General features: G+C 38.9%; 1 protein-coding gene across 4 annotated transcripts in view; it reads right to left on the reverse strand.

Annotated features, from left to right (window-relative positions):
- Positions 1-27,023, reverse strand: part of adnpb (activity-dependent neuroprotector homeobox b) — a 56,731-nt gene that overhangs the window by 13,752 nt on the left and 15,956 nt on the right. The window contains exons 1-3 of one of the 4 annotated variants that reach the window (XM_048608621.1): positions 25,272-25,602; positions 7,187-7,232; positions 2,970-3,082 (exon numbers count right to left, since the gene is read on the reverse strand). In XM_048608621.1, coding sequence (XP_048464578.1) covers positions 2,970-3,077 — 108 coding nt within the window. In that variant the 5' untranslated portion in view covers positions 3,078-3,082; positions 7,187-7,232; positions 25,272-25,602. Of the gene's footprint in view, positions 1-2,969; positions 3,083-7,186; positions 7,233-10,399; positions 10,612-25,271; positions 25,603-27,023 lie in introns of those variants that run through there. The other 3 variants (XM_048608622.1, XM_048608620.1, XM_020512921.2) reach the window with 3 other exon arrangements.

A 27,023-nucleotide genomic window follows, 5' to 3' on the forward strand; every position in this document is an offset into this window, starting at 1 on the left:
GGAATTGGTTAACTGTAGCAGAATGGCACATACAGTTCTTCCTTGAATAATAGAGCCTGTCAGATGTAAAAGTGCCCATTCAATGCAGGAGAAAAGTTTCCAATTACTTTAATTGCCACGTACAAGACCAAGGGTCAGACTGTTGACAAAATTATATTTTTATTTCCAGGTCACTTAGACAGCTTTATGTAGCTTTCTCTAGAATGAGATGACTTGCTTGTTTAACTATGATGCCTGTATTTAGACAGGCATTGTGGCAATTAAGGTACTCATCTGAATGCAAGTGTTTTTTTGTCAATAAACTTCATTTGGTGCAGTATTAGCTTAAGAGTTTAGACTGCAGAGTAGTCAATAAATTTCTTGAAGAATGTGCAAACAAATTAGCAATGAACAAGTTTAAAACCATTTATTTTTAGCTCAGGACATTAAAAATGAAAGCTGGGTTTGATTTGGCAGCTACCCAAAATCATTGAAAATATTCCATGCTTAAAAAGTATAAAATTAATAAATTTGAAATATTTAGCACAAAATTGTCAGACCTTAATTCAGCTCCCTCGCAAATTGAGGGCGAGAAAGAAACATGCACTGCACATCAGTTTATCCTCATTCAACTCTTGCTGAGAAGCAGTGAGTCGAAAAGCTTATACTGCTGCTCTCAAATGATGAGGTTTGAGTATTTTTGCCAAACACCAAAATAAGTTATTTATACAATCTTGTCACTTTTCCTGTGATATAGTTGGTTCAGGTTAAATTTGCACAAACAAATTTTGAGAGAAAAAAGGTAAACTGACCAGACTAGCTTGCACAAATGACACTCTCCTCAAACTGACTAAGGAAAATTATTTTGAAGATAGTTTTTAAACTTTTTTTAAAAAGGAGAAGTACTTTTGCCAAATCTAGAAAAACTAGGAGTTATGAATGGAAGATATAGTCTTGAATTTCAAATGCAACTACACCAGTCTTTACATAGGCTAGAATTAACAGATGACAATGAAAGTAAGATATTGCACACCAGAACAGGTTCATGATACAGGATGGAGTACAAAATTTGCTGACAAGGCAGCAGGTTGAAATTTAGGACAAACATCAGTAAGAAACAGCTCAAGATAAGCCTCAACTCTGTTCAGCATCAAGATACAAATTTACTCTATAATTACATTACACAAGAATATCACAAATTAGCAAATGAGGTGCACCCCTCAGGTAAATAAATGCATGGGTGAGTGGCCAGTGACTGAAAAGGTCTGGTTTCATAATGACAAGATATCATTTAATTACAGCTCGTGTAATTGCAGCCAGTTCACCTCGAACGTGTAAAAATATTAGTTTTCCTTTTGTTTGCTTCTATTACCCCCAAGACAATGGACCAAAACATTTGTTTTCAATCACCCAAGACCTCAACAATCCAACTTCCTTGACGTTTTCAGCCTCCATTCTCCCCCTCACATCTTCACTATTCTTTTTCTTGCTCTTCTTTGTTGTTAATTCTTCTCTTACCTCTCAATCCCAATTTGTTGTGCCCCATAACCCTCCCCCATACTTGGCCACTCAAGAGCCTCAATGCTTCTGTGGACTAAGCTGCTCCAATAGGAACCTGTCATGACCCTACCTCACTCCACAAATGACTGATCATTGTTCCTGTCTCAGCTCCCAACAGCTTATTTATTACTTCAGGTCTCACGGTCTGGGTCAACATTTATTGCCCATACCTAGCTGCTATCAAGGTGGTGGCAGTGAGCAGCCTTCTTGAACTGAAGTCTGAACTTAATTTAGGCAGACCCACAATGCTGGTAGTGATAAGAGCTGTACAATTCCGACCCAGCAACACTGCTACTGAGCAGTGATGATGGATGGACTTTGTGGAAGTGGTGACAATCGAGCAGACTGCTTTATCCAGACGGATTTGAACTTCAGTGCTGTTGGAATTGCGTGCATCCAGGCCAGTGGGGAGTATTCCATCACATTCCTGACTTGTGCCCTGTAGATGGCAGACAGTCCCTGGGGAGTCAGGTAGTGAGTTAGCACTGTAAGAATCCTAGCTTCTGATCGATTGCAAGAGCACAGGATTTTGTGTGCTCCGGGTCCATTCTGGTCAATGGTAACCCCCTTGATGAATTCAGTAATGATAAAGCCATTGAATGTCAAAGAGCGATACTTGCATTCTCTTGTTGGGAGATGGTCATTGCCTGGCACAAACGTGACTTGCTACATGTCAGCCCAAGCACAGATATAGTCTAGGTACTGCTGGATTTCAGCATCTTTACTTCAGCATTCAAGAAGTCACGAACAGTGCCAAACATCGTACAATCAATAAAAATCCCCACTCAACTCTAGGACGCAGGTGAAGATAGTTGGGACTAGGGCATAACCCAGGGAGTTCACCTGGGTTCAAGGCCCACCTGCTCCAGAAGTGTTTCAGGATATCTCTGAACAGGTTGATCTAAAATACCTGACTTAACTCCTGCAGATCTGTCCTGGAGCTGAGATGATTGACCAGCAACTACAACCATCTTCCTTTGTGCCAGGCATAATTTTAATCAGAGCTCGGCTGGAACTCACTCACGGATTTCCAGCAAGTGAAAATATTAGAATCCTAATCAGTTACATACAAAATTTCAGACTGTGAATTTCTGGCACATACCAAAGACAACCTAAGTAAATCCATAGGCAGATCAAGCTAAATTTCCACCACCACCACCCCATCCAAGGTCAGAGAGGAGAATCCAAAAAGGCAGCTTTGTAATATCCAAATGGTGAAAATTCCTTGCAAAATTATCCCGGTGTCAGTGAAGCTTTAAGGCTGCTGCATAAGACGACACGTTGGAAACCATATCATTCAAGTGCATTGATGACTTGGGCCACAAAAATTGCTCATTGTCTTTGAAAAACTTTCAGACCTAGCAAAAGCGAATTTTACAAGGTGTATGATAGACTAGAATCCAGTCTTTTCTCTATGAATTTCTGCTTACCTCTATATGATCTTTACAATAATCCAAACCAATATCTGTAAGGATCTTTTTAACTGTTTTACGAGCCTTTCTTAGATTTGCAAGGTTGTTGACAGGAAGCTGGTACATAGTTTCTGTTGGAACAAAAGGGTTACAGTATTTTCAACATCATTTGTATGTTATGATGTAATTGAGCATTAGAAAAAGTGGAAAAAAAAAAACTGTTGTTAAAAATAACAGGTAATTTGCACATGAATTTTTTTGCACTGCTTCAGTTTTCCTAACCTATCATCAGCAGTCTTCAATTTTAGGAGTAAACTGATTCAAGTACTCATGAATTGCACATGTCAAATTAGATCAGTTCAGCTCACTTGCAAACCGAGTAAAGTTGGAAGTGTGCAGGGCAAAAAGCCAGACAACCTAAATACATGGTGGTCTTGTGGATTTCAATAAGGAGGAAGCATTTTTCTGGTACATCTGAAAGATCGCGACTACAGTGATGACAATCTCATGCCTGTAATTCAATTACATGACAATGTTTTCCAACAGAACTGCAATGCTGTGATGAATTGCTCAACAGAGGCCAACATCTTTCTCATGAAATGTCAGAAGTCTTCACCGCCCTGCTACACATCATAAGTGACTTGCAACAGTGTCCAGTAACGTGAGAATCTGATCATGTAGTTTACGCTTTCAAACAAGTGATTCAAAAGAAAATAATGGTTAAGTATCTGGTACTTAGACTGGCAACCATAGGATTATCTGCAATCTGAAAGGCAAAAGGTCCACAGGAAGCAAAGGTTCCCAATGTTACTGTTAATTTCAGTGTTGGAGATATATGAATGAATATTCTGGAGTTTTCTTTGATTATATTTTGGAATGAAAGAATATTTATGCTAAATTTTCACTCAGATTAAGGAGGTGGGATCCTGTAGGCCAAATAGGTTTTCCTTGCTCCATGCTTTAGGTTTACATGTACCCTTTCAACAATAATGCTGTCTTTGCAAACCAAACATCACAATTCAAGTGGTGACCAGACAGAACCTCATGCATCACCCTCAAATTTGCAGCTTCTTGATAACAGAATGAGAGAGAAACAAACTCAGGAAAACTTAGAAACTAGCCAAGAATTAAATGCATGTTATTGCTGGTCCCTAGTTGCCCTCAAGGTGGTGGTGAGCTACCCTCTTGAACCACTGCAGTCCACCTGCTATGAATTGACCCACAACGCCATAACAGAGGGAATTCCAGGATTTTGACCTAGTGACAGTGAAAGAACATTGGTATATTTTGACGTCAGGATGGCAAGTGGCGGGGGAGGGGGTGGGTTGGTGGTGGTGGTGATGGTTGGATCTTGAACACTGTGGCATTCCCAATCTGCTGCCTTGTGGTCTGGAAGCCGCTGTCTGGGGATCTGTGGTGGTGAATTTCTGCAGTGTCTCTTGTAGCTAGCACACGCTGCTGTTGCTGAGCATCGGTGGTGAGGGAATGGATGCTTGTGGAGCCAATCAAGCAGGCTGCTTTGTCCTGGATGGTGCCAAGCTTCTTGAGTATTGCTGGAGCTGCACCCAACAGGCAAAGTGCGAAGTATTCCATCACACTCCTGACCTGTGTCTTTTAGATGGTGGACAGGCTTTGAGGAGTCAGTAGGCGAGTTACTGGCCACAGTATTCTGACCTGCACTTGTAGCCAACATGTTTATGTGGTGAGTCCAGTTGAGTTTCTAGTCAATAAAACGCCAACACGTTGATAGTGGGGAGATAGTCAGTGACGGTAACACCATTGAATGTCAAGGGGTGGTGGTTAGCTTGTCTCTTATTGGTTATGGTCATAACCTGGCATATGTATGGTGTGTATGTTACTTGCCACTTGTCAGCCCAAGCCTGGATATTATTCAGATCTTTTTACATTTGAACATGGGCTGCTTCAGTATCTGAGGGGTCGCAAATGGTGCTGATCAGTGCGCAGTGAACTTCCCTCCACCATAAGGTAATTGGTGAAGCAGATGAATATGGTCAGCCCTAGGTCACTACCCTGAGGGATGCCTGCAGGGATGTCCTGAAGCTGACATGACAGACCTCCGACAACCACAATTATCTTCCTATATACCAGGTATGATTCCAACACCAGAGAGTTTGCACCAATACCCATATTACTCCAGTTCTGCTAGGACTCCTCAATGCCACATGCGGTCAAGTGCAGCCTTGATGTCATGGGCTGTCACTCTTACCTCACCTCTGGAATTCAGTTTTTGTTCATGTTCGAACCAAGGCTGTAAATGAAGGCAGGCACTGAGCGGCCCTGATGTCACAAAGCAGGTTATTGCTGAGCAGATGCTGTTTGACAGAAATACTGATGACACCTTCCATCACCGATGATCAAGAGCAGATTGGTGGGGCAGTAATTGGTTGGTTTGAATTTCTCCTGCTTTATGTACAGGGCATACCTGGGCAGTTTTCCCACATAGTCAGGTAGATGCCACAATTGCAACAGTACTGGAACACCTTGGCGAGGGTTGTGGCAAGTTCTGGAGCACAAGTCTTCAGTACCATTGGCAAATTGCTAGTGGGCCCATAGCCTTTGCAGTATCCAGTGTCGCCAGCCGTCTGTTGATATCACATGGAATGAAGACAGTTGGCTGGAGACTTGACATCTGTAATGCTGGGGACCACTGGAGGAGGCGGAGATCGACCATCCACTTGGCACTTCCGGCTGAAGACTGGTTGCGGAAGCTTCAGCCTCATCTTTTGCACTAACATGCTGGGCTCTTCCATCGAGGACGGAGATATTTGTGAAGCCTCCTCCTCCAGTGATCTGTTTAATTGTCCACCACAATTCACAACTGGATGTGGCAAGACAGCAGAGCTTAGACCTGACCTCTTGGTTGTGGGATTGCTTAGCTCTATCACTTGCGGCTTATGCTGTTTGGCATGCAAGTAGTCCTGTTTGGTGCCTTCACCAGGTTGACACCCCATTTTCAGGTATGCCTGGTGCTGCTCCTGATTTAAATGGCAAAAGTAAAAACAAAAACAAACTCCTCCAAACAATTTCTGGGCTTTAAAATAAAAAAAAGTCAAGGATAAGACCGTGAAATTAAAATATAACAAATAAAAAACAGATAGATACATTCAATAGTATGAATCTGTCCATCTCTTTAATTTTGATGATTGCTTTATTTCCCTACCCCCCTCTCTATAGAGCATATATTACAAAGAATTCACCATATCCTGTTGAGTTTCCCTTGGAGCACATCTGCAGCCATAAAGTCACCACAATAAACCCACATTTGTTGGGAGTCAAGCCCCACTCCAAAGATCAGAAAATTAATTCTATTTATATTTAAATTCCGCATTTCTTAGTTTATTTTGTTCAAATTGTGAATTTAGGAGATTTTGAAACAGCAGTTCTTAGTGCTGTTGTCTTATTTGTCAATACATTCTAAAAAGATAAGTTAGTGACAGCACCATGAAATGTGTCAATTAAAGAGCACGTGGCACAAGTTACACAACCTCAGTCTCTGCCCAGTACAAAGAATAGTACTTAACATTCACGTACGTGGAGGGAAGGGCAAACTTGACTAAGACCAACCATAAAACAAGCAAATTACTGAATAGGAAAAGCATTATAAATTTTGGAGAAATCCATGTTTAGAAATTATACATTTTCTGTCTTAACAAATGCTACAAGCCTCTAGTTCGAAATTAACCTTCCCTGAACAGTAAAATCAGAGTGTGTGTGTGTGTGTGGAGTGAAGGCAGAAATTAGTCACCTCCGATCAGTTTCCTTTGCTCGAAAACATGTGGGGGAACAAGTTCAAATATAACGCCTAGTAGAGTAGAGTAGCTGTCGACATGATGTAATTGTGCTTCATGTACAATTTGGGCAAAGTCAAGAGACTCTAAGGTGCTTCTGAAAAGGTGGGTAAAGTCATCATAGTCCTAAAAGACCACAGGACTGCTCTCTCACTACCAGGAACTAGTGGTGATTTAACCCAAGAGTGAATGCCTAAGGTGAAGGGAGACGTTGCTAAGAAAGACAGGCCTCCAACGTAACCACACCAGTGCAGAAATTGAATCCAATGAAAAGACATTTGGCTGCTAGAAATATAGAAGTCTTATAAAGAAATATAGGGTACCTATCAGAGAGTCAGCATGCATGGAGATCACACACAAGGAGACAATCAAATATAGTCTGAAGTTAATGCTTAAAACTTTGCAACCTCAAATATAACATCTCACCTGAACTTCTGTCCCCAGGTTTAACAGTTTGCTGATGAGGGGATTTCTGTAGGAAATAAAGTACAATTTTTGACTAATACTATCAACTAAAAGATGACCTATGCAAGAGAAAAACAATTTTTTTAAAAAAATAAACTTACAACCTTTTAAAGGTTAACAATGCTTTAAACACTTGTGAAATTAGAGGATTCCGTAACAAATCAGTTACTGTCTGAGAGAGGACACTGATCAACAACCAACAAATTACATGCAAGTGAAATTAATGAGAGACATGTCTATTGCCTTTAACAATGTGCTGGACTAATACAAAGGTAATTTTTACACATCCAAAAAAATTGTTCTACTCTTTTCAAAGAGCTGTTTGTGGCAAGCCTCCCTGGGATTTAGCATATTATACATGCCAAGTTAAATATCTAGCCTGTGTGACATGGCATTGGTACCCAATCTTCATGATCTGAGTTTTTAGGTATTTAAGAGCTGATCTAGAGAATAAAATGTATACAACGGATTCTGATTCACGAATACACAAAAGCTCAAACACTCAAATTACAGCTGAATGAATTATGCTTCCAGAGAATTTGAGTCCTAATACAAATTTTATGTGGTGCATGCATCCTTACAATATAGCTTTCATATGTAACCATTTGGTAAAAAAAAAATAAATCCAGGACATCACTCAAGGAGAAGCTGTTGGAAAACTTCTGTTGCAGGGGGAGAATCTGCCACAAAGCCTTGACAGTGCAGATGGGGCACATCTGCAATAAAAAGGTATGCTGTGTACGACAAATTTATAAAAGGGTTTAATCTGAAGATCTAGCTAGTGGATAGGTAAAAAGGAATCAGTATGTGAAATGTGAAGCATGAAACATGAAACATGCACAACTTCCAAAAGGTATGCTGCAAACAAATGGCTCACATGAAAAATAACAAAGGTTTAATCGAGTTAAGGTTTGAATGTTAGCAAGGCATTTTTAAGCAAGAAGGCTTTAACTTTGGGATCATCTTTAGGATCAGCGCTGGGACCTCATAGCTTAGACAAAAATGTAACTGATCCAAATTTTCTAAACAATACAAAATCTTTGTGAGATCATAAGCCGAGTTTAGAGGCTTCAGAGAGACGATAAGTCAGATAGAATATAAAGTGGTTATTCACCTCAGAGTTAGAAAGCAGAATATTTTAACAAGAAAAGTTTGAGTCTAAATGTTGCTCAAATGTTGATTATACTCATACAAGGAACACAGAAGCATTCATGCAGATACAGAAAGCAATTAGGGAAAAGTACATGCTGGCCTTTATTGCGATGACACTGACAACATGCAGGAAAGATCAAGGACGTGAAATAGTAACTTTTTCTATTAACAGATGCTACCTGACTAAAATATTTCCAGCATGTTCCGTTGCCCTATTATTACGGCTGGACTCAGGACCCGACTTCACAGGTGTGAGAGAGAGCGAGCGCGAGAGTCAACTTCAGTACAATTAAATCATGCTTAAGAGTGGACAAAATTGACAGCTAGCAATGTTCATTTACAATCCTCCATAAATTATATCCTATTTCAGCAGTTCATGGCAAAAGTTAAAAACATGCGAGCCAAGACAGTCTTTCCAGCCAATTTGTAACTTTACTTGAAAGTGGAGTCGGAGGTGGTGAAGGCTGCATTTGGCACGCTCACTTTTATTGGTCAGTGCATTGAGTATAGGAGTTGGGATGTCACACTGGACCAGTACAGGGCATTGTTAGAATACTGCATTCAATTCTAGTTTCCCTGCTATAGGAGAGGCGTTGTTAAACTTTGAAGGGTTCAGAAAAGATTTACAAAAAGATGTTGCCAGGATTTGAGGGTTTGAGCCGTAGGGCGGTTGAATAGGTTGGGCTTTTTCCCTGGAGAGTTGGAGCCTGAGGGGTGACCTTAGAGGTTTATAAAATCATAAGGGGCATGGGATAGAGTGAATAGCCAAGGTCTTCTGCCCAAGTAGAAGTCCAAAACTACACAGCATAAATTTAAGGTGAGAGAGAAAGATTTGAAAAGGGACCGGAGGGGCAACTTTTCCACGCAGAGGGTGCTGCGTGTATGGACCGAACTGCCACAAGGGGAGGAGGCTGGTACAATTACAACATTCAAAAAGCATCTGGATGGGTACATGAACAGGAAGGGTTTAAAAGGGACATGGATCAAATGCAAATGGGTCTAGATTAATTTAGGATATCTGGTCTGAAGGAACAAGTTTGACCCAAGCATCTGTTTCCGTGCAGTATAACCATGACTATATCTGCAACGCATATTGTGGAAGTCCTGTTTATTAAGACAAATTTAAGCCTAATTTATCATAGAAGGTGATCCACTTATTACAAACAAAAGCAGACTCCGAAAATTGCATGCCATAAACAAACATCCTCCTAAAGGCAGATCACAAAATTAAGCCAATTTAGATTTATGCTGATACTTACCAGTATAAAAATGTCAAGTTGGATTTGGACCTGCAAATAGCTACTTGCGAGACAGAAAATGCATACATAGGCATGCAAACTTAGATGTACCAGTATAACTGCTCATGTGTTAGAATTGTTGTACAAAATCAGAACCAAATGTATCCAAATATGGTACCCAAAACTACTGTCAGTATTTACTAACACCCAAAAAAACCACATTTTCCTTCTAACCTATTATTAATCACATACAAATATACATCTAAAGAAAAAAACAGTTTAATTTGGTATACTGGTAACCCAGTCAACATCCAATGTCTATCACTGAACCAGCACTAAAGTTTAAAAACTTCCAGTATGGAACAAAGGTATACAATCAACCACTAATTAACTTCTAATTCTCGAGCTTTCAATATTATACATGAGCCATTCTTTCTCAAGCATTTACATAGTACCTGAAACCTTTTGTAAATCAACCAAGATTACAGAACAACAGTATTTCAAAAAATAAGTTCTACCCTCCACTTTGCTTCTATTTAAAAAGTTGACAGCATTCATTTTTCTTGAAAAACAAACAAACATTCTCAGTCTGAACTATATTGCCTGATACTCCAAGCATACTCAAGTACAGCCTTCCTGTATTCATGTGTGGTCGTTTGAATAGAAAGATTTGGTTGAAATAGTCTTTGTGGTTACAAATCACTGCATCAGACCATAATAACAAGGTTTAATTGAAAGTGAAAGCCGAAATTTGAATTCCAAAAAAAAATGTTAAAATACTTACGGACTACTTTGATTGTAGTGTACCATTGTGTAGCCAAACTTACATGCCATCTTCAAAAAGTAGCCCTCTCCCACAAGAGACTTTTAACTTATGCAGTTTTTTTTTTCTATTGTTTTGAGGGACAGCTTAAAATGGCCATTTCACTTACTGCCCCGTCACTTCCATTCACATTGCTGCAAGGAGGGTAGAACTATATTCGGGATGCAAATTTCCTTTTGGGCAAAATACAAAATTTGGCATTAATACTGGAATTCTACTACAGAATAATAAATGGGGGCTTAAAATTGTTAGGTACAGTGCAAATAGCAAGGAAGTTTACTTTTATTCACATCACATTTTATGTATTTGCTGCACACTTAAGAGTCATCACAATCAAAAATTATGTTTTTTGTCATTAAAGCAAGGTCACATGTGGTGGCTAGAATAATCTATGGGCAAAAAAGAGCCATAGTAAACAATTAATGTGCCGCAGAGAGGCAAAGCAAATAGTATGGAGGTATAATGTGAAGCACAATAGCTTGGCTTCCACCTACTTTCAGTTCTGTGTGTCGACCATCCAAATGGAAAAAAAATCACTACCCCTCACCCCACAACATGCAGCTTTTGATGCCATGGCATCTCAAAACAAGTGGGACCATTTGCCTACTTAGGACACTGGTTTATAGAGTTATCCAGACCAAACCACAATAATTTCCTCAATACTCAACTAATACAGAAGGAATACTAGAGTCATAGAGCCGTACAGCCGTACAGCACGTACAGACTCTTGGTCCAACTTGTCCATGCTGACAAGATACCCTAAGTTAATCTAGTCCTGTTTACCAGCATTTGGCCCATATCCCTCTAAACCCTTCCTATTCATATACCCATCCAGATGCCTTTTAAATGCCTCCACCACTCACTCTGGTACCTCATTCCATACACGCACTCACACATTGCACTCCTCTGTGTCGAAAAATTTGCCCCAAGTCCCTTTTAAATCTTTTTCCTCTTACCTTAAACCTATGCCCTCTAGTTTTGGACTCCCCTACACTGGGGAAAAGTCTTATAAACTTCTACAACACCACGGCCTTGTAAAAGATAACTATTTGAAAACTGGATAAATGATTAGATCAAGTAACATGTTTTCAAGAAAAATGCTACCAGAACGGATGGGACAAGTGAACTCTTTCTGCAGAATACACTATTAAATATTAGATAACACAAGTCCAAAAACAGTCAGTCAAAGACTTCTGAAATAATCCATTCAAATATTTGAATTGTACTATCTTAAAAGTCAACTTTTGTTAAGAACCATCCTTTGTGGCCTCTTCCTCTCTAGTACTAGTCCTTGGTGACATCCACAGAGAAGATGTCAGCTTGCACAGACACAATGCTCACTACTAATAACAACCATCCAGTCTTAAATGAACTGCAAATTCTTCTAGCAAAAAAAAAATCAAAACGACTGATTGCCTTTTACTACTGCAAGAAACCGCCTCTCATCACTTTTACTTGTTCCTGCCAACTGTCAGGCCAAACCAGATTGTTTGCCACTCACCCTGTCATATTTACATGCTGAGCCTCGTACAGCGCATCACTTCATCCCACTGTCGACATATCCCTCACAATTTTAAGTCCCCCACATATATGGATTCACAATGCTACTTTGTTTTGACATTATTAATGTAGCATCAGTATAAATATTGGCTAACATGGTGCCACTATTTAAGAAAGGTGGTAAGGAAAAAACCAAGGAACTATAGACTAGTGAAGCCTGACACTGGGGGATGAATCCTGAGGGACAGGATTTACACGAATTTGGAAAGGTAAGGACTAATGATGGATAGCCAGCAAGGCTGTGTGTGCAGGAGATAGTGTCTCACTAACTTCATGGAGTTTTCTGAAGTAGTAACAAAGAGGATTGATTAGGGCAGAGCAGTGGACATGATCTATATGGATTTCAGTAAAGCACTCGAAAAAGTTCCTTGTGGTAAGACTGGTTAGCAAGATTAGATCACATGGAATACAGGGAAAACTAGCCATTTGGAGACAGAACTAACTTTAAGATAGAAGATAGAGGGTAGTGGTAGAGGGTTGCTTTTCAGACTGGAAGCCTGTGACCAGTGATGTGCCACAAGGATTGGTGCTGGGTCACCTGCTCTCCATAATTTATATAAATGATTTGATGTGAACATCGAAGGCGTGGTTCGCAAGTTTGCAGATGACACCAAAATTGGAAGTATAGTGGACAGCAAAGGCAGCTACCTCAGAGCACAACGGGATCTTGTTCAGATGAACCAATAGGCCAAGGAGTGGCAGATGGAGTTTAATTTAGATAAATGTGAGGTGCTGCATTTTGGAAAGGCAAATCAAGGCAGGACTTATACACTTAACGGTAAGGTCCTGGGGAGTGTTGCTGAGCAAAGAGATCTTGCAGTGCAGGCTCATAGTTCCTTGAAAGGGGAGTCATTATTAGATTCTTAATTCCAGATATTTTATTGAATTCAAATTCCACCATGTGCCGTGGCAAGATTCGAATCCAGGTCCCCAGAACATTTTCTAGGTTTCTGGATTAACAGTCCAGCGATAATACCACTAAGCCATTGCCTCCCCTGGATGGGTATATGAATAGGAAGGGTTAAGGGGGATATCAGCCAAATGGGACTAGATTAATTTAGGATGTCTGGGTAAGTTGGACTGAAGCGTCTGTTTCCGTGCTGTACATCTCAATGACTGTTTAATGTTATTATTTACTTTAATTGTTTGCAAAATTCAAGACTTCAGTTTACAGACTGATATGCATGCTGACGTGGCTTTTCACCCACACCTCAGTACTCTAAATCTCATCTCCCTGCCCACTGCTACTGCCCATGGTTTTTGGCTTTGTTTTCCAAGCTCACCATGCCCATCCCCATATCTTGCTCTCTAAGTCTTGCCTCACATTCTCTTTCATCTTCCAACTTGGGGGTCTTGTCTTGGCTGCTAGCTTTGCCCATTTCTACATTTTAAGGGTGGTTAAAGCTGCATTTAGCACGCTTGTCTTGATTACTAAGAGCCTTGAGTAGAGAATTGGGACGTAACGTTGAGGTTGTACAAGATGTTGGCGAGGCCACTTCAGGAGTACTGTGTGTAGTCCTGGTTGCCCTGCTACGGGAAGGATATTATTAAATTGGAGAGGTTTCAGAAAAGATTTACCGTGATGTTGCCAGGTACGGAGGTTGAGAGTTATAGAAATAGGCTGGGACTTTTTTCACTCGAACACAGGAGGTTAAGGGGTGATCTTATTGAGGTTTAGAAAATCATGAGACACAAAAGAAAAGGTCAATAGCAAAAGGTCTTTTCCCTAGGATGGGGGAGTTCCAAACTAGGGGGCATACTTTTTAAAGGTGAGAGAAGAAAGTTTTAAAAAAAGGGCATGAGAAGCCACCCTTTTACACACAGAATGGTTCATGTGACGAATGAACTGCCAGAGGAAGTGGAGGAGACTGGTACAGTTACAACATTTAAAAGACATTTGGATAAGTACAATGAATAGAAAACATTTGGAGGGATATGGGCTAAACACAGGCAAGTGGGACAAATTTAGTTAGGGAACATGTTCGCTATGGACTAGTTGGACTGAAGGGTCTGTTTCCATGCTGTAAGTCCTAGGACTCCATCTACTGGTAGGAATTAGTCAGTGAAAGTAGTCTTGGGACAAGCTAACAAAGTACTTGCACTGGCCAACTTCTACCACTAGATGAAGCCTGGGTCCAAATAAAACATACACTATAGTGAGTGCATATTATTAATTCAATCTCATGTATCCTTCATTTGGTGAGGGTGAAATTTTGTACTTCTGTAGTGCTTATCTCACTGAAATAAGCATGTTATCAAACCAGCATCAAAAATTGAGTCATTTGGTGAAGTTGAGATTTTGGTCTTCAGAAGTGCTGATAGATTGTTTTGCACCTTGTTTCAGCACTACATCATCTGAATTTATAGAATGTCCAAAGCTGGACATGTCCAAACAGAACCTAACCCCATTTTTAACACAGACTCACAAAGTCATGATGTTCACGATTGCAACCACAACTTTAAGTGAGGACTTATTAAACTGTTACAATCCTCATTGATCCCTTCGCCAACCACTATTATCATGTTAAACTAAAGTCACAAATTGTGACACTTAATCTATTGTTCCACCCTTACCGACAGAGATTAACTCTCAGCTAATAACTCCTTAAATGTCAAAAATATTTTCCTTTCCTTAAGGAATCCTCCATGGCCTTGCCTCTCATGATGTTTGCTGCTCAATAATTTAGTAGGTTATACTCAGAATTCCTGTGACATCAACATATTTTGTAATCTACATCCTCCCTCTTCTGCACAGGTCCCACTCTAATTCACTATTTGCAGCCTAGTATGCTGTACCTAAATTGATCACAAAAGACTTACAAATGGCACACTAAATCAATTTAGTGTACAAGCAAGAAAAACATAATTAACCATGTAAAAATATGAAAGAGCAACCTTCCTTTACCATAACTAACAGCTGCTGAAATTACCAAATCTTCGTCTACAAGCACAAGTTATCCCAAGATAAATCTCAAAATTCCACATCACTAACTAATTGCTGAAATGGATTGTTCTAACTCAATTTTTCAAAGTAATCAGACAGATGAGTGATGGACTTCAAAGAAACTTCATTCCACATTTTGGATGTTGTAACAGAAATTATAATCACAACCTTGCTGATCTTCATAGAGTTGCTCATTTATGCAGAGTATATTTGCACAATGTATGGACCCTACCTATTTAGAATTATATGCACAAGAAATTGTTTCACAGACTTCCAATATTTATTTCCATTCTTTCTATACCATTAATACTGTTATAATTACGGTAAAACACAGGACGGTTGATATTTAGTTTCTATAATCTGATGTGAATAACAAGACCTTAGTGGACTAAAGTGATTTTTCTGATCTGAAGTGGCTGCTGCGATCACCTGTCCACCAACTTGAGGCAAGTGCAGGGAACCCATACGGAATGTACCAGTATAGCTACACTGACATTACCAGTTCATTCGAAGACAGTGAAACCAGAAAACTAAGTGCCAAGAAACTTGCATCGTTTGAATTTACACTTGCACAACAGGTTCCCACATTGGGAGATTCAAAGTTGCCTGCGCTGCGGAATGTTCCGGTTGGAAGAAGACAATGAAAATCAAATCAAGAAGAGACAGTTTGAGAAATGGACCATATTTCAATAACTTGTCTGGCAGAGCAGAAAGGAAAAATGGCCTCATTAACAGAACCCGAAAGGCTTCTTCCCTCTCCCTCCCTGTACTTATCATCTTTCAAAAGCCGCATCCAGTGAATAAGCAAATTGGTTAACCAACCAATTGCTCTTCAAGAATGTGAGGACTCTACAAATTTCACTCCTAAAAGGAAACAAAACAGCAAACAAACAATCATCGGGCTCAAGTTTCACTCACTCAACACCAGGATGAAGAAACTCCAACTGCTTTATCTTCCTTTTTGTACTAGGCAGCACCCTTCACCCCGGTTCTTCTAGTTAAAAAAGTTAGCTGTGCTACGCGTCTGATGACTCATGATTGGTTTTCTAGCAAGTGATTTTTTAAAAACTGAAGCATGATAATTGCATGCTAAAACGATTTGTAACCAATTTGTTGGGGAATAAAAAGGAGCAGATTCCCCATCAAAGGGATAACAATATAAATGTTTCCATTCTTACAAAACAAAACTGATGGAATATTTCAATTTAACTAATTTCTTTCCAATTCTGCAATAATCCTGTCATGCATTTCAATTTTAATTTGTTCAAAAACGTCATAAACTGATCAAGATTCAAACCTTATAATAACAGCAGACACCAAAATGAACAAATCTAGCTACAAGTTTTTTTTCAGTTAGGTGCATGTACTTAGATTACAAAGTAGAATAAAGTCTTAAAACTTTAAAGCTGCCCCATAATTTACCATTTATAAATGTGCATAAAACTTGAATTTCCTACTGTGTATGCAAGCCAATCTTAATTTATGCACAGTTAATATTTCCTTTTTGTGCTTTATACATGATAATTTTTTTACTGTTGAGATCCTTAGCCAAGAAACTAAGTAAGTGTAATATTGGATGTTAAATTATACCTAGAACTTTCCAAACTGCACAGAAAGCAGTACTGCGTATTTTCTAGATGATTCATCGGATTCACAACAAAGCAATGCATAAAGCTTTCTTTTCTATTTGCTTGTATATATAAAAAAAAATTTAAAAAGGCCAGAACAACCATCTCAAATTAGCCTCATATGCAGAAGGGTTGGAGTAAAAACTAACAGTATATTATAACATTCTCATTTCAGGTAATAAGCAGTCTGAGGTTGCAGAAAAACAAAGCTGTGTAGCCTTACCAATTTATACATTGCCTTCTAGGAGAAGAATTTTCAGGTGTAGAGACAATTGAAAATTGCTTCCTTTTATATAGATTAAAGTAGCTATCTATATATCCACTCTCAAATTAGGCATGTAACTGTTGCACTTTAGGTTAATCATTTTGTCTATACACCAGGCTTTGCTTTACAACACGATGAGTAAAATGTAAAGAGTACAAATAGATAAATCAGCTCTACTGAGTAATCCACAATCAAATCAAACCACAAATGACAAAAAAACCTTTCTCCTTGCTCCCACTCCCCCACAAAAAAAAGTGTGTTTGGAAGCACACAGGTGAGATTTTTGTCTCATTTTATCACATTGCTCAGGTCAACAACCCAGTGAAAACACTGATGATGGGATGTGATGGCCAAGTCAGATTTCTGATCATTGGGCAGCACACAATCAGCTAATAATGGCACCCTTATTTTTCAAATATAAAGAAGAATCTATGCTGCCAGGATAAAGTACAGCCTCCAAGTCTGAAATGCAACATTGTTAACAGTGGGTTGAGGAATGGCAGATGGAGTTTAATTTAGATAAATGCAAAATGTTACATTTTGGTAAGAGAACAAAGGCAAGACTTACAAAGTAAATGGTAGGGCCCTGGGGAGAGTTATCAACAGAGACATCTAAGGACGCAGGTCCATTGTTCCTTGAAAGTGGCGTCATGGGTAGACTGCTGGTGAAGGCAGTGTACGGCACGCTTGCCTTTAACCGTCAGAGCACTGAGTGCAAGAGTTGGGACGCCATGTTATGGTTGTACAAGACACACATTTGGAGTATTGCGCACGATTCTAGTGACCCTTCTATAGGAATGATGTCATTAAACTGCGAAGGGTGCAAAAAAGACTTACAAGGATGTTACCAACAGTGGAGGGTTTGAGTTATATGAAAAGGTTGGACAGACAGTTTTCCCTGGAGCAGAGGAGGCTGAAGCTTGACCTTACAAGATTTATGAAATCATGATGGGCATAGAATTGTCAAGTCTTTTCTCCAAAGTAAATGAATCCAAAGTTAGAAGGCATAGGTTTAAAAGGTGAGAGGGGAAAGATTTAGGGAAAAGAAAAGAGACCCGAGTGGTAACTTTTTACCCCATAGAGGGAGGTGCATATTTGGCACTAGCTGCCAGAGGCCAGTACAATTACAACATTTAAAAGACATTTGGACAGGTACTTGAATAGGAAAGGTTTCCCAGGATATAGGCCACATGGAGGAAAATGGGACTAGTTTGGTTTATAAAACCTGGTTGGTATGGACGAATTGGGCCAATGGGACTGTTCCATGTTGTATGACCTAACTAACTACTTTCACAGGACTTGGTATTTTTGATACTCAATACCTTCCATATTTTTCCCAGTGACTGGAAATACAATTTAAAATGAGCCCATCTAATAATTGGGACATGTTTCACCATTCAGTTTGCTATTCGTTCACATTAGTTTAGATTTTTCCTTCTATCATTTCCCTACTCTGCAAGTCTGTTTCAAAAAAAAAATCAGTCTTGAGACAATGCCAAATTTTAAAAGAAAGGCCAATTTTATTTTCTAACTACTTTCACAAGAGAACTAACATGTACAGGCAAGCAGAACAATAAATCACATATTGAAATTACCTTGTCATTTCTCGGGCTAAATGAAAACTTCCTCAACAAAATATCCAGAACACACAATGACTGCCTACATCAATGAGACAAAACGGAGCTTTCAACATAGGGCATCGCAACCATAATTTGCTACAATATACGGACTTCGTCAGAACTTATCAATTCATGACCAACATTTTAAAAGCCAGTATATCAGAATTTGAATTAAATCAGCTTTCTAAAAAACTCATGAAATATAGGTGCCACTGGCAAGACCTGCAATTATTGCAGATCCACAATGTCCTAGAATTGAATGTCTTGCTAAACCATTTCAAACAACCATTAAGAATCAATGACAATGCAGGGGATTTGGGAGTCACATGCAGGCCAGACTAGAGAAAAATGTTAAATTTATTTCCCTAAAAAGGAAATTAGTGAACCTAAAGTGAACCAGGTTGGTTTTTTATAACATATCAATGATAGTTGGCACAGTCACCATTCGTGAAATGAGCTTTAGGTGCAGTGGTAAATTTGGAAAATAAATTATGCCAGTTACTGCGGTGGGATCTGAACTCATGTTAGGATTAGCTTGGACTTGTTAGTCCAATGACATTACCAACCACACCACCTTTCCACTGTACTATTTTAAAAAAAGGTTGAAGGGTTTTGAGAATATGAGCATGTTAATCCATATTTCCAGACAGAGCTGCTGTATTACATTTGAAATTTTAATCATCTTTTCCCCTGCTGGTCCCATTCCCACCGTAGACAATTCAAGTTGCAATCTGGGTTAGAAAGCAATAATAAATTTTGCTCAAATTTCTGCTCCATATGCTAATACATTTCCAAAATACACCCTTACTTAATGCAATGGCGCTATAATAGATTCGATTCAATTCAATATAAACAGCATACTAAGCTTGTTAGCCCATTCTATTGCTATTAACCTCTCCTGCCAGTTTCTTTAGATAATTTTGTAAACTTTTTTTTAAAAATAAGACAAATTTGCAATACGTTGCCAATGTCTTTTTAACATACTTTATTTCCTACTGTTTGAATCTCCCCTCATTACACATCCAACTCGTGAAGTTCCTACAAGTTCCTTCCATTTCTTCATGGTCTGAACAGAGATTGAAGTGAACTTTAACTTATATTTAACTGCTCCAAAAGCATAATCATAGAGAAATTAAAGGAACCTTGCAAGACTGTTACTCTTGAGCATGGTCAGATATGTCAAGGATTCTGCCACAGGTGAATTACAAATGTGCTAGTCTTCCCATATCAACAGTCATTATGCAGTCAATGCATAATGATCAAGAGCAGGAGCATTAGCAAAGCACAATCTCACCAAATTCTTACGCTTACAGAGACAAACACCAAGAGAATTTATCAGAAAATGATCCATAACAGGAATTTTGCCCAAATTTTTCTCACCCTTAACTAGAGCATTCAGGAAAACGAAAACCCACACTGCTATACTAGATGAGATTAACTTTATAATACAGGGACTTCAGTTCCAACAGTAGAAACCTGCAATGTAAATGTAAGCTGTCACTGCATTCTATATGATAACTTTCTTTCAGTGACCAATAATTTGATTACTACAAATCATTATGCTTAAGGTCATTGATGTATGTTTGCATTCCCTCAGAATGAAAACATTAACCACATGCCTTGAATCAATGGACTTTCACATTTAAGTTTGGGCAAAACCTGTAGGCATGCCACCATGTATGTGCATGTAATTTTAAAGTAGGTATACTAAGACATAATGCCGAATATGTTTGGACACTGACATTTACAAGCCAAGAAAATTTCATCTGGTATTTGAAATGTACAGGTATTTCTACTATAACGTATGTTTCGTTAACATGAATTGGCTTAACATGATTGATGAATAGTGGACACTGTTTGGATAACACAATCTATCTACAGTACAGTATAGTGATTTTCTATAGCCATTTCCCTACAATGCGAATTTCTATAGCACAGGATCGCACTAATTAAGAAAAAGATCTCAATTATAGGAGACTGCAAACTATGCAGTGCCCGATACAATATACAACACTGCAACAACTACTTCGAGTAGTTTTTAACTGGTAATTTAAAAAATTTTCCTATCTTCTAGCAAACAGATGAGTGTTATAAATGAATGACTCCCAAGTTTCAAATATTCAACTCTTCCAATGGGTAATTTAGAAAGGCAGTAAACCAATACAAACTGCAGATTTCCTCTTTATAAAGCAATCTTGTTCTAATTTCTGGAGCTTTCAATTTTTTTCATTAATTAAACCATGAGCATTCAGGAGCCAATACAATTTTTATGATGCATTTAACTTGCTGGACTTGGTGAAATATTATGTCCAAGAACTTGAAATGTAAATTTAAGATGCTGAATGAATTGGTCTTCTGTGAACAATACAACTGATGTAATGAATCAGAGCAATTCTAGAAGTATTTACAACAAGAAACCTGCCTCAAGTTTACAAAATATCACATGCAATTACTTAAGATTTTGATGATTTGATTTTCTGGACCAGTCATACACAAACTGTTTCCTTACCAACAGAATGAACACATGCATATATATGTAGACAAATATTTCCATTATGCATCAGATCTTATACTTTAAGAATTCTCCACTCTTACTCGAATACTGTAATTTTACTCTGTTATAAGAGAAGGCACAACTGCATTTTGATAGCATGCATCATTTTTTGATGCACTAACCATGCAATATTAAAATGAGTTACAAAATCTAATAATCAGAGTCTTTTAGTGAAGTTGTTGTGACCTAGAATTGCCTAAAAAGTTAATATTCAAACCTTGCAATGAAACGTTCTGCAATTAATGTACACTTAATTATCTGAACAGGAGGTGATAATTAGAACTTATTTAAGCCAAAAAAAAAACTTACCAGTCACAAGATCAAGGAACATGATGCCAAACAAATTTAAAGTTTAGGTTTAAAAGAACAAAATTTTTAAAAAAGTATTTTCACTAAATATTGGAGTATTAACGATGAGTTCTCAACTGAAATTTCCCTGATGAGGCTATAAACACATCTGCTACTTGAAAATATTAAGTCAACCTGATCACATCAATAGTAGCATCAAGTCAATACTAAACCGTTGGACTCAACTTTTTAAAAAAAGTCACCTTTCCTGTTGAGTTTCAACCATATCCCAATTTTTAAATATACATCCCCCTAAAATTAAGAAAACAAAAATATTTTCATTATTCAAAACAGTTAAAAATGAAGAATAAGTGAATAATTTCATACTTAAAACTGGTCACTGCATAAAGATATCAAAGCAGTAAAAACGCATCCAAGCCCAGAATAACGTTTTTTGCTAAGAGAAGTTGCAATCTGAATGCAAAATAATGGATTTTGGCCGCTCCAGGTAATTGCAATGGTTAAAGGCAATCCTGACATGGAAGTTAAGAGTTAGTTCTTCAGCAACCCCAATGGTTCAGCTGATAAAACAGAATGAGAGAGTTGGTCAAACCAGAAATGTCTCAGGTTTGACCACAAATGTGAGCCAATTTACCTATTTTCCACCAGGTAGAGCAATGAAAACAATTTCAACCATAGCTGGTCAACACAGGGAGGTAATGAATTCACTAATTTCCCATCAGTTCCTGCCATAAAAGCATGTCAATAAGGCCTGATTTAGTTATGAAATTCGAGTCAAGTTACTTGCAATAAATGCTGTGAAAAAAAAACTTCAAAAGAACTAAAAACGTACGAAGCCCATTTCACATTATGCTTTAAAAAAAGACAAAATATTTTACAAGATGAATGTTGTGCAAGTGCACAATAATTTTCAAATCCAATAAAGACCCCAATCCACTTCACCACATTACTGTTGCATCTTCTTTTGTATCTTTTCAGAACAATTTCCTCTACACGTTCTACTATAGTAAGTGAAACACCAAGATCAATGCATTTATGCATAAGGAGTAAAATAAGTTACAAAGCATCATGAGCACTACTACTGAAAACAAAACTTCAGTGGAGGCAAAAGCCAACCAATTAGCTGTATTAATAGCACGCACCCAAGATTTAATCCAAAATCTTGGCACTGTTGACTTGAAACATAGAAGAGTACAGCACAGTACAGGCCCTTCGGCCCACGATGTTGTGCTGACCTATTATCCCATTAAGATCAAACTACCCTGCATACTATACATTTTACTATCCTCCATGTTTGTTTTTGATTTCATGAAGCATCTCAAACGTATTTTGGAATCATTTTAAAGAGAGTTATGAAAAGAAAAGTAAGTGCATCATGTTCCTTGATCTTGTGACTGGTAAGTTTTTTTTTTGGCTTAAATAAGTTCTAATTCTACGCCTTCACTGCCTCCACTGAAATCTACATCCATGGTAGGACAAAATTAAAAATTATAAACAATAAATTAAAGACATTTGAGTTTTGTTATGCTTAAGGATTTATATATTGTGTTACAGGTCACTTAGGGGGTGAATTTCTGTGCAACATGCACTTTTATAATCATGAAGTAATATGGGTCTTCACATAGTGATAGAGATCCCACTTACTTTTCCTCACATGGTTGACTAGGAATCTTTGTTTTTCTCACTGCCCATTGGTGAGATATGTTGAAAAGACTTCCAGCTCCACAATTAAACCAACCTCTGGCTACTCTATGAACACACCTTCCTTGGCCATCAAATCCTGAGGTGCGACTCAAACAGTGTTTATAACTCGAGGAAAATAAACCAAAAGATTACACAGTTTAGATTTGCCTAAGCAAAAGAGCTATTCAGGTATCAGGTCCCATTTTAAAGAAAATTCAGCTGAAGACCAAATATTTTGTGCTGATTGGGAACGATACAGGATGCCAGCCAAACAACTTCTGAGTCACCTTGATCTCAGTAACTTGCACCATTGGAAAGACAACCTTCTGAAAAATGACATGATGGACAAAAATGGGTGATCACTATATAGCCATTTATTGCTGAACAGTAATCTCCATACCCAACTAAGCCAATTATGCTCAATCATCTTCTGAACTATCCAACCAAAACCCTCTAACAAGTCATAGATGCTTTACTTGGATGATAGGATGAATCAACAGGACCAATTCCTTTAGCTACAAAGACAGCGCACTCCAAGTGCAGTCACCTTCCAAATAATAACCAACGTTGTACTTACCACCATTTTTCACAAACATTCTTTCTTTGCACCAGCTGTCACTATATGCATTTAGTTACGAAGAAGTTGGGTTTCAGTAGTATGGGGTATACCAATGAGACATGCATTTGGTGAAATAATTCAACTACATCGCATGGTTATTATGCCAGCTACTGTTTTGCATGTGACCCAAAAGTCTTCAAGCACCACATTCGGAGCCTAAGCTACAGGTGGCGCTGTACTGGGAGCGTCAGCATTTTTCTGATTGAGCATTTCTTTATACTAACAACTCCTCATCCTGCAACTGAAGCCTCAAAACTAGCCTCCGAAGAGCGCCTCCTGCTGCACCGAGTATTGATTTTCATTCTTTGCATGGCTGCACTACAACATGGGTGGGGGCGGCTGTGCACGCAAGAAGTGGAAAATGATTTGCCATTAGCTGAAGGGTGAGAAATCAAGAATCACTCCAACTTAGTTTTATTTTAAAAAAACACGTTTTTAGACACAATAAGTAGAAAGATTATTAAACAATTTTATTTGATGCAAAACAGTTCTAAATGCATTTTCTTGCATTTCGGGGTCGTAATTTGCAACACAAGACCTGATAACAGTGGGACCGGTCAAAATTTCTCCAACGAGCACGTGCCAAACATTTCTACTTAAGCAATTACAAAACTGGGAATCCCTAAATCTATTCATGTCTGCAATAGAGCAGTACTCGCGCCATTTTACAGCAACGTCACAGCCGGCAACCGGTCCAGAGGTGCACATTTTAAAAATATCATTTTAACTTATCCCATCCCCAATATTATTTGCATCATAAAATATCCGGAATCATCATCGAATGGAATCACTATGTGAATTAACAAATAAATTAAATCTCAGTTTCCATCCACCCCGTCTTCTGTCTAGGGCGTTTCTTGCTGTCTGGATTGGTTGAGCATGCTGTCTAAAGACCATAGAGCACTAGAAAAGGTATTGAGCAAATGTGTAAACAAATGTTCGATCAGATTCACGACCGATGGCACACAGGATAGCCGGCGACAATTGCTATTTTATATTTTACACATCCGAAACCGCGACGATTTCGAAGGGGCTTGAAATTATCAGAACTAATTTACCAGCGGATCAAACAATCCGCTAAACATAAAAAAACCTTCTGCAAACAAAAAAACCAAAATGCCTCGATCCATTCAGCTCGAGACACAGGTAAATACTGTATTTCGCGAATGGGAAAGGTAACACTCACATCGATTGGGTGACTTGACCCATCACATATGCATCAAATCGATACATAGTAAATTATACTAATATCCGAACCCGCACCTAGTTTTGAAGAACAATGGACACAAATGATCGACAACAATTATAAACGATGGGATAGTGTAACCAATATCGCTTAAATTGCGGATTTGTCAAATTCAGCAAAAAAAATCCGGTCTTTCGTGTATTTTTAAATCATGCAAGTAGGCAACAAATAGGATAAAGCAATCGTTGCAGATGGATCTCTGTACCTATGGTCGATGCATCTTTAGCAATCGGCACTTGATACATGGACAAAGATAAAAGGAGAATACTCGCATGTAACACACATTTGCTGCAGGGGGGTTTCCCCACTTTTTCTGGCAAAATACAAACAGCATTTTTTGGATTATGCTTATTTACAGAAGATCTCGGTTACAGACTTTGACAAAAAAAAATCGAAACGCTCTCACCTTTTTGTTTTCCTTTTGCTTTTCTTATTTTGGTTTAATTGATCAGTTAAGCGCGAGCCGGTCGGTCGCTCGGCCGAACCGGCAGTAGTGAGAGAAGAGCGCGAGGGAGGGAGCGGGCAGGCGAGCCGCAAACAAAGGGGCCTCCTCCTCCTGCTGCCGCTTCAATCTCCTCACATCAAACCCCGAGCGAGCGAGCAGCGGCCGCGGCGGTGCTTCCAGCGCTGACTGAAAGAGGGAGCTCTTTATACAGAGAGAGGGGAGGGGAGAGGATAGGAGGAGGGGAGGGGGGGAAGAGGAGGAGAGGGGAAAAAAAGACAACTGAAGGCCACCGAACAAAACCGCTTCGGGAATAAAACGAAAATAAACTTCGACCGACTGAACGAACTTTTTTTCTGATCGAAAACTTTTCGAGGCGCAAACCCCGGAGGGACGACAGGAAAAACAGGGGTAAAGAGATTCAATTGCTTTCGGACAATAATTCACTGAGCCTTCCCTGGCCAAAATGGCGTCCGAGAAAGAACGGAAGTGACGTATACGCTTTATTTGCATAGGGACTATTGTCCAATAGAGAGCAGAGTTGAGCATTACTTTGAGGGCAATTCACGCAAACTTCGGGCTCATGGCCCCCTGCTATTTGTCCCACTTCTGCCAGCAGTGATGAAAGGGGGTCAGGTGGCTGGAATAATAAGGATAGTTCATGTTGCACAAGTCCCCTTTGCTGTAGCCTCGCGAGAATTAGAGCAGGGCGTGTGAAAACGAGGCTCCCTCGAACCACCACTAGGGGCGCTATTCCTCACCCGCCCTTTCTCTACTGGCCAGGCGGCAGTAGTGCGCAGGTGCGAACTAGGGCATCTGGCGCCTCCATCTGCTCGCCGTGCTCTCGCAGACCTCAGCACACATATGTGCATACAACCTCATTCAGTATTTGGGTTATTACTACGCCTCAGGCCTGCTCCAGCACTACTTTCTGAGATCTTGGTGGGATGTCCTCCATTTTGTCACACCAGAAAGTTGCAATGGACATAGGGGATGAAAATATGCCCATGTGCAGACCTCAGGATCTACTTACTTTTACACACATGATGTCACATTTGAGAAAGGCCCTCGCTCAGGTGTGTAAATAGTCACAAATATCTTCACAATGAGATAGGGAGATTTAAAGAACTGCACTCTTATCATGAAAGCCCAACACTTTAATAGATTTTGTTTTGAAATTTGAGATTAACAATACTTTGCAGTAGTGACAATGTTTAGACATCATGCAATTTGTTATTAAGGATATTCTTTGAATTATAGATTGGCTAGTAAATATCTGTCTCAAGTTGGCATACAAGTTACCATATTTTTAACATAGGGTTTCAGTGAAAAAGCTATGGTAACTGACCTATCTCTTTAACTTTGAAATACAAAGATTCAAAATCAGGAGTCTAGACAGTTTAATAAAGAGAAGCTTTCCGTTGGCAGAGAGGTCATGAACCAGAGGAAATCAAATTTATGGTGATTGGCAAAAGATCCAACAGTGTCATGAGGAAATTTTTTTTATTTAAAATGCAAACAGTTGGTAACTGGCAAACCTAAAAAAAGACCTGTTGTGTTGCAGATTTGATTGACATTTTAATGAAGTAATCAAAAAGGTTGATGAGGGCAGAGCGGTAGCTGTTGTTTACTTCAACTTCAGTATAGCCTTAGACTACCATGCGGAACCTTGTCAAATAAGTTAGATTATGTGGGATTCAAGATGAGCTTGCCAAC

Source organism: Rhincodon typus, chromosome 19, assembly GCF_021869965.1.
Source record: "Rhincodon typus isolate 14 chromosome 19, sRhiTyp1.1, whole genome shotgun sequence".
NCBI classification, from domain to species: domain Eukaryota; kingdom Metazoa; phylum Chordata; class Chondrichthyes; order Orectolobiformes; family Rhincodontidae; genus Rhincodon; species Rhincodon typus.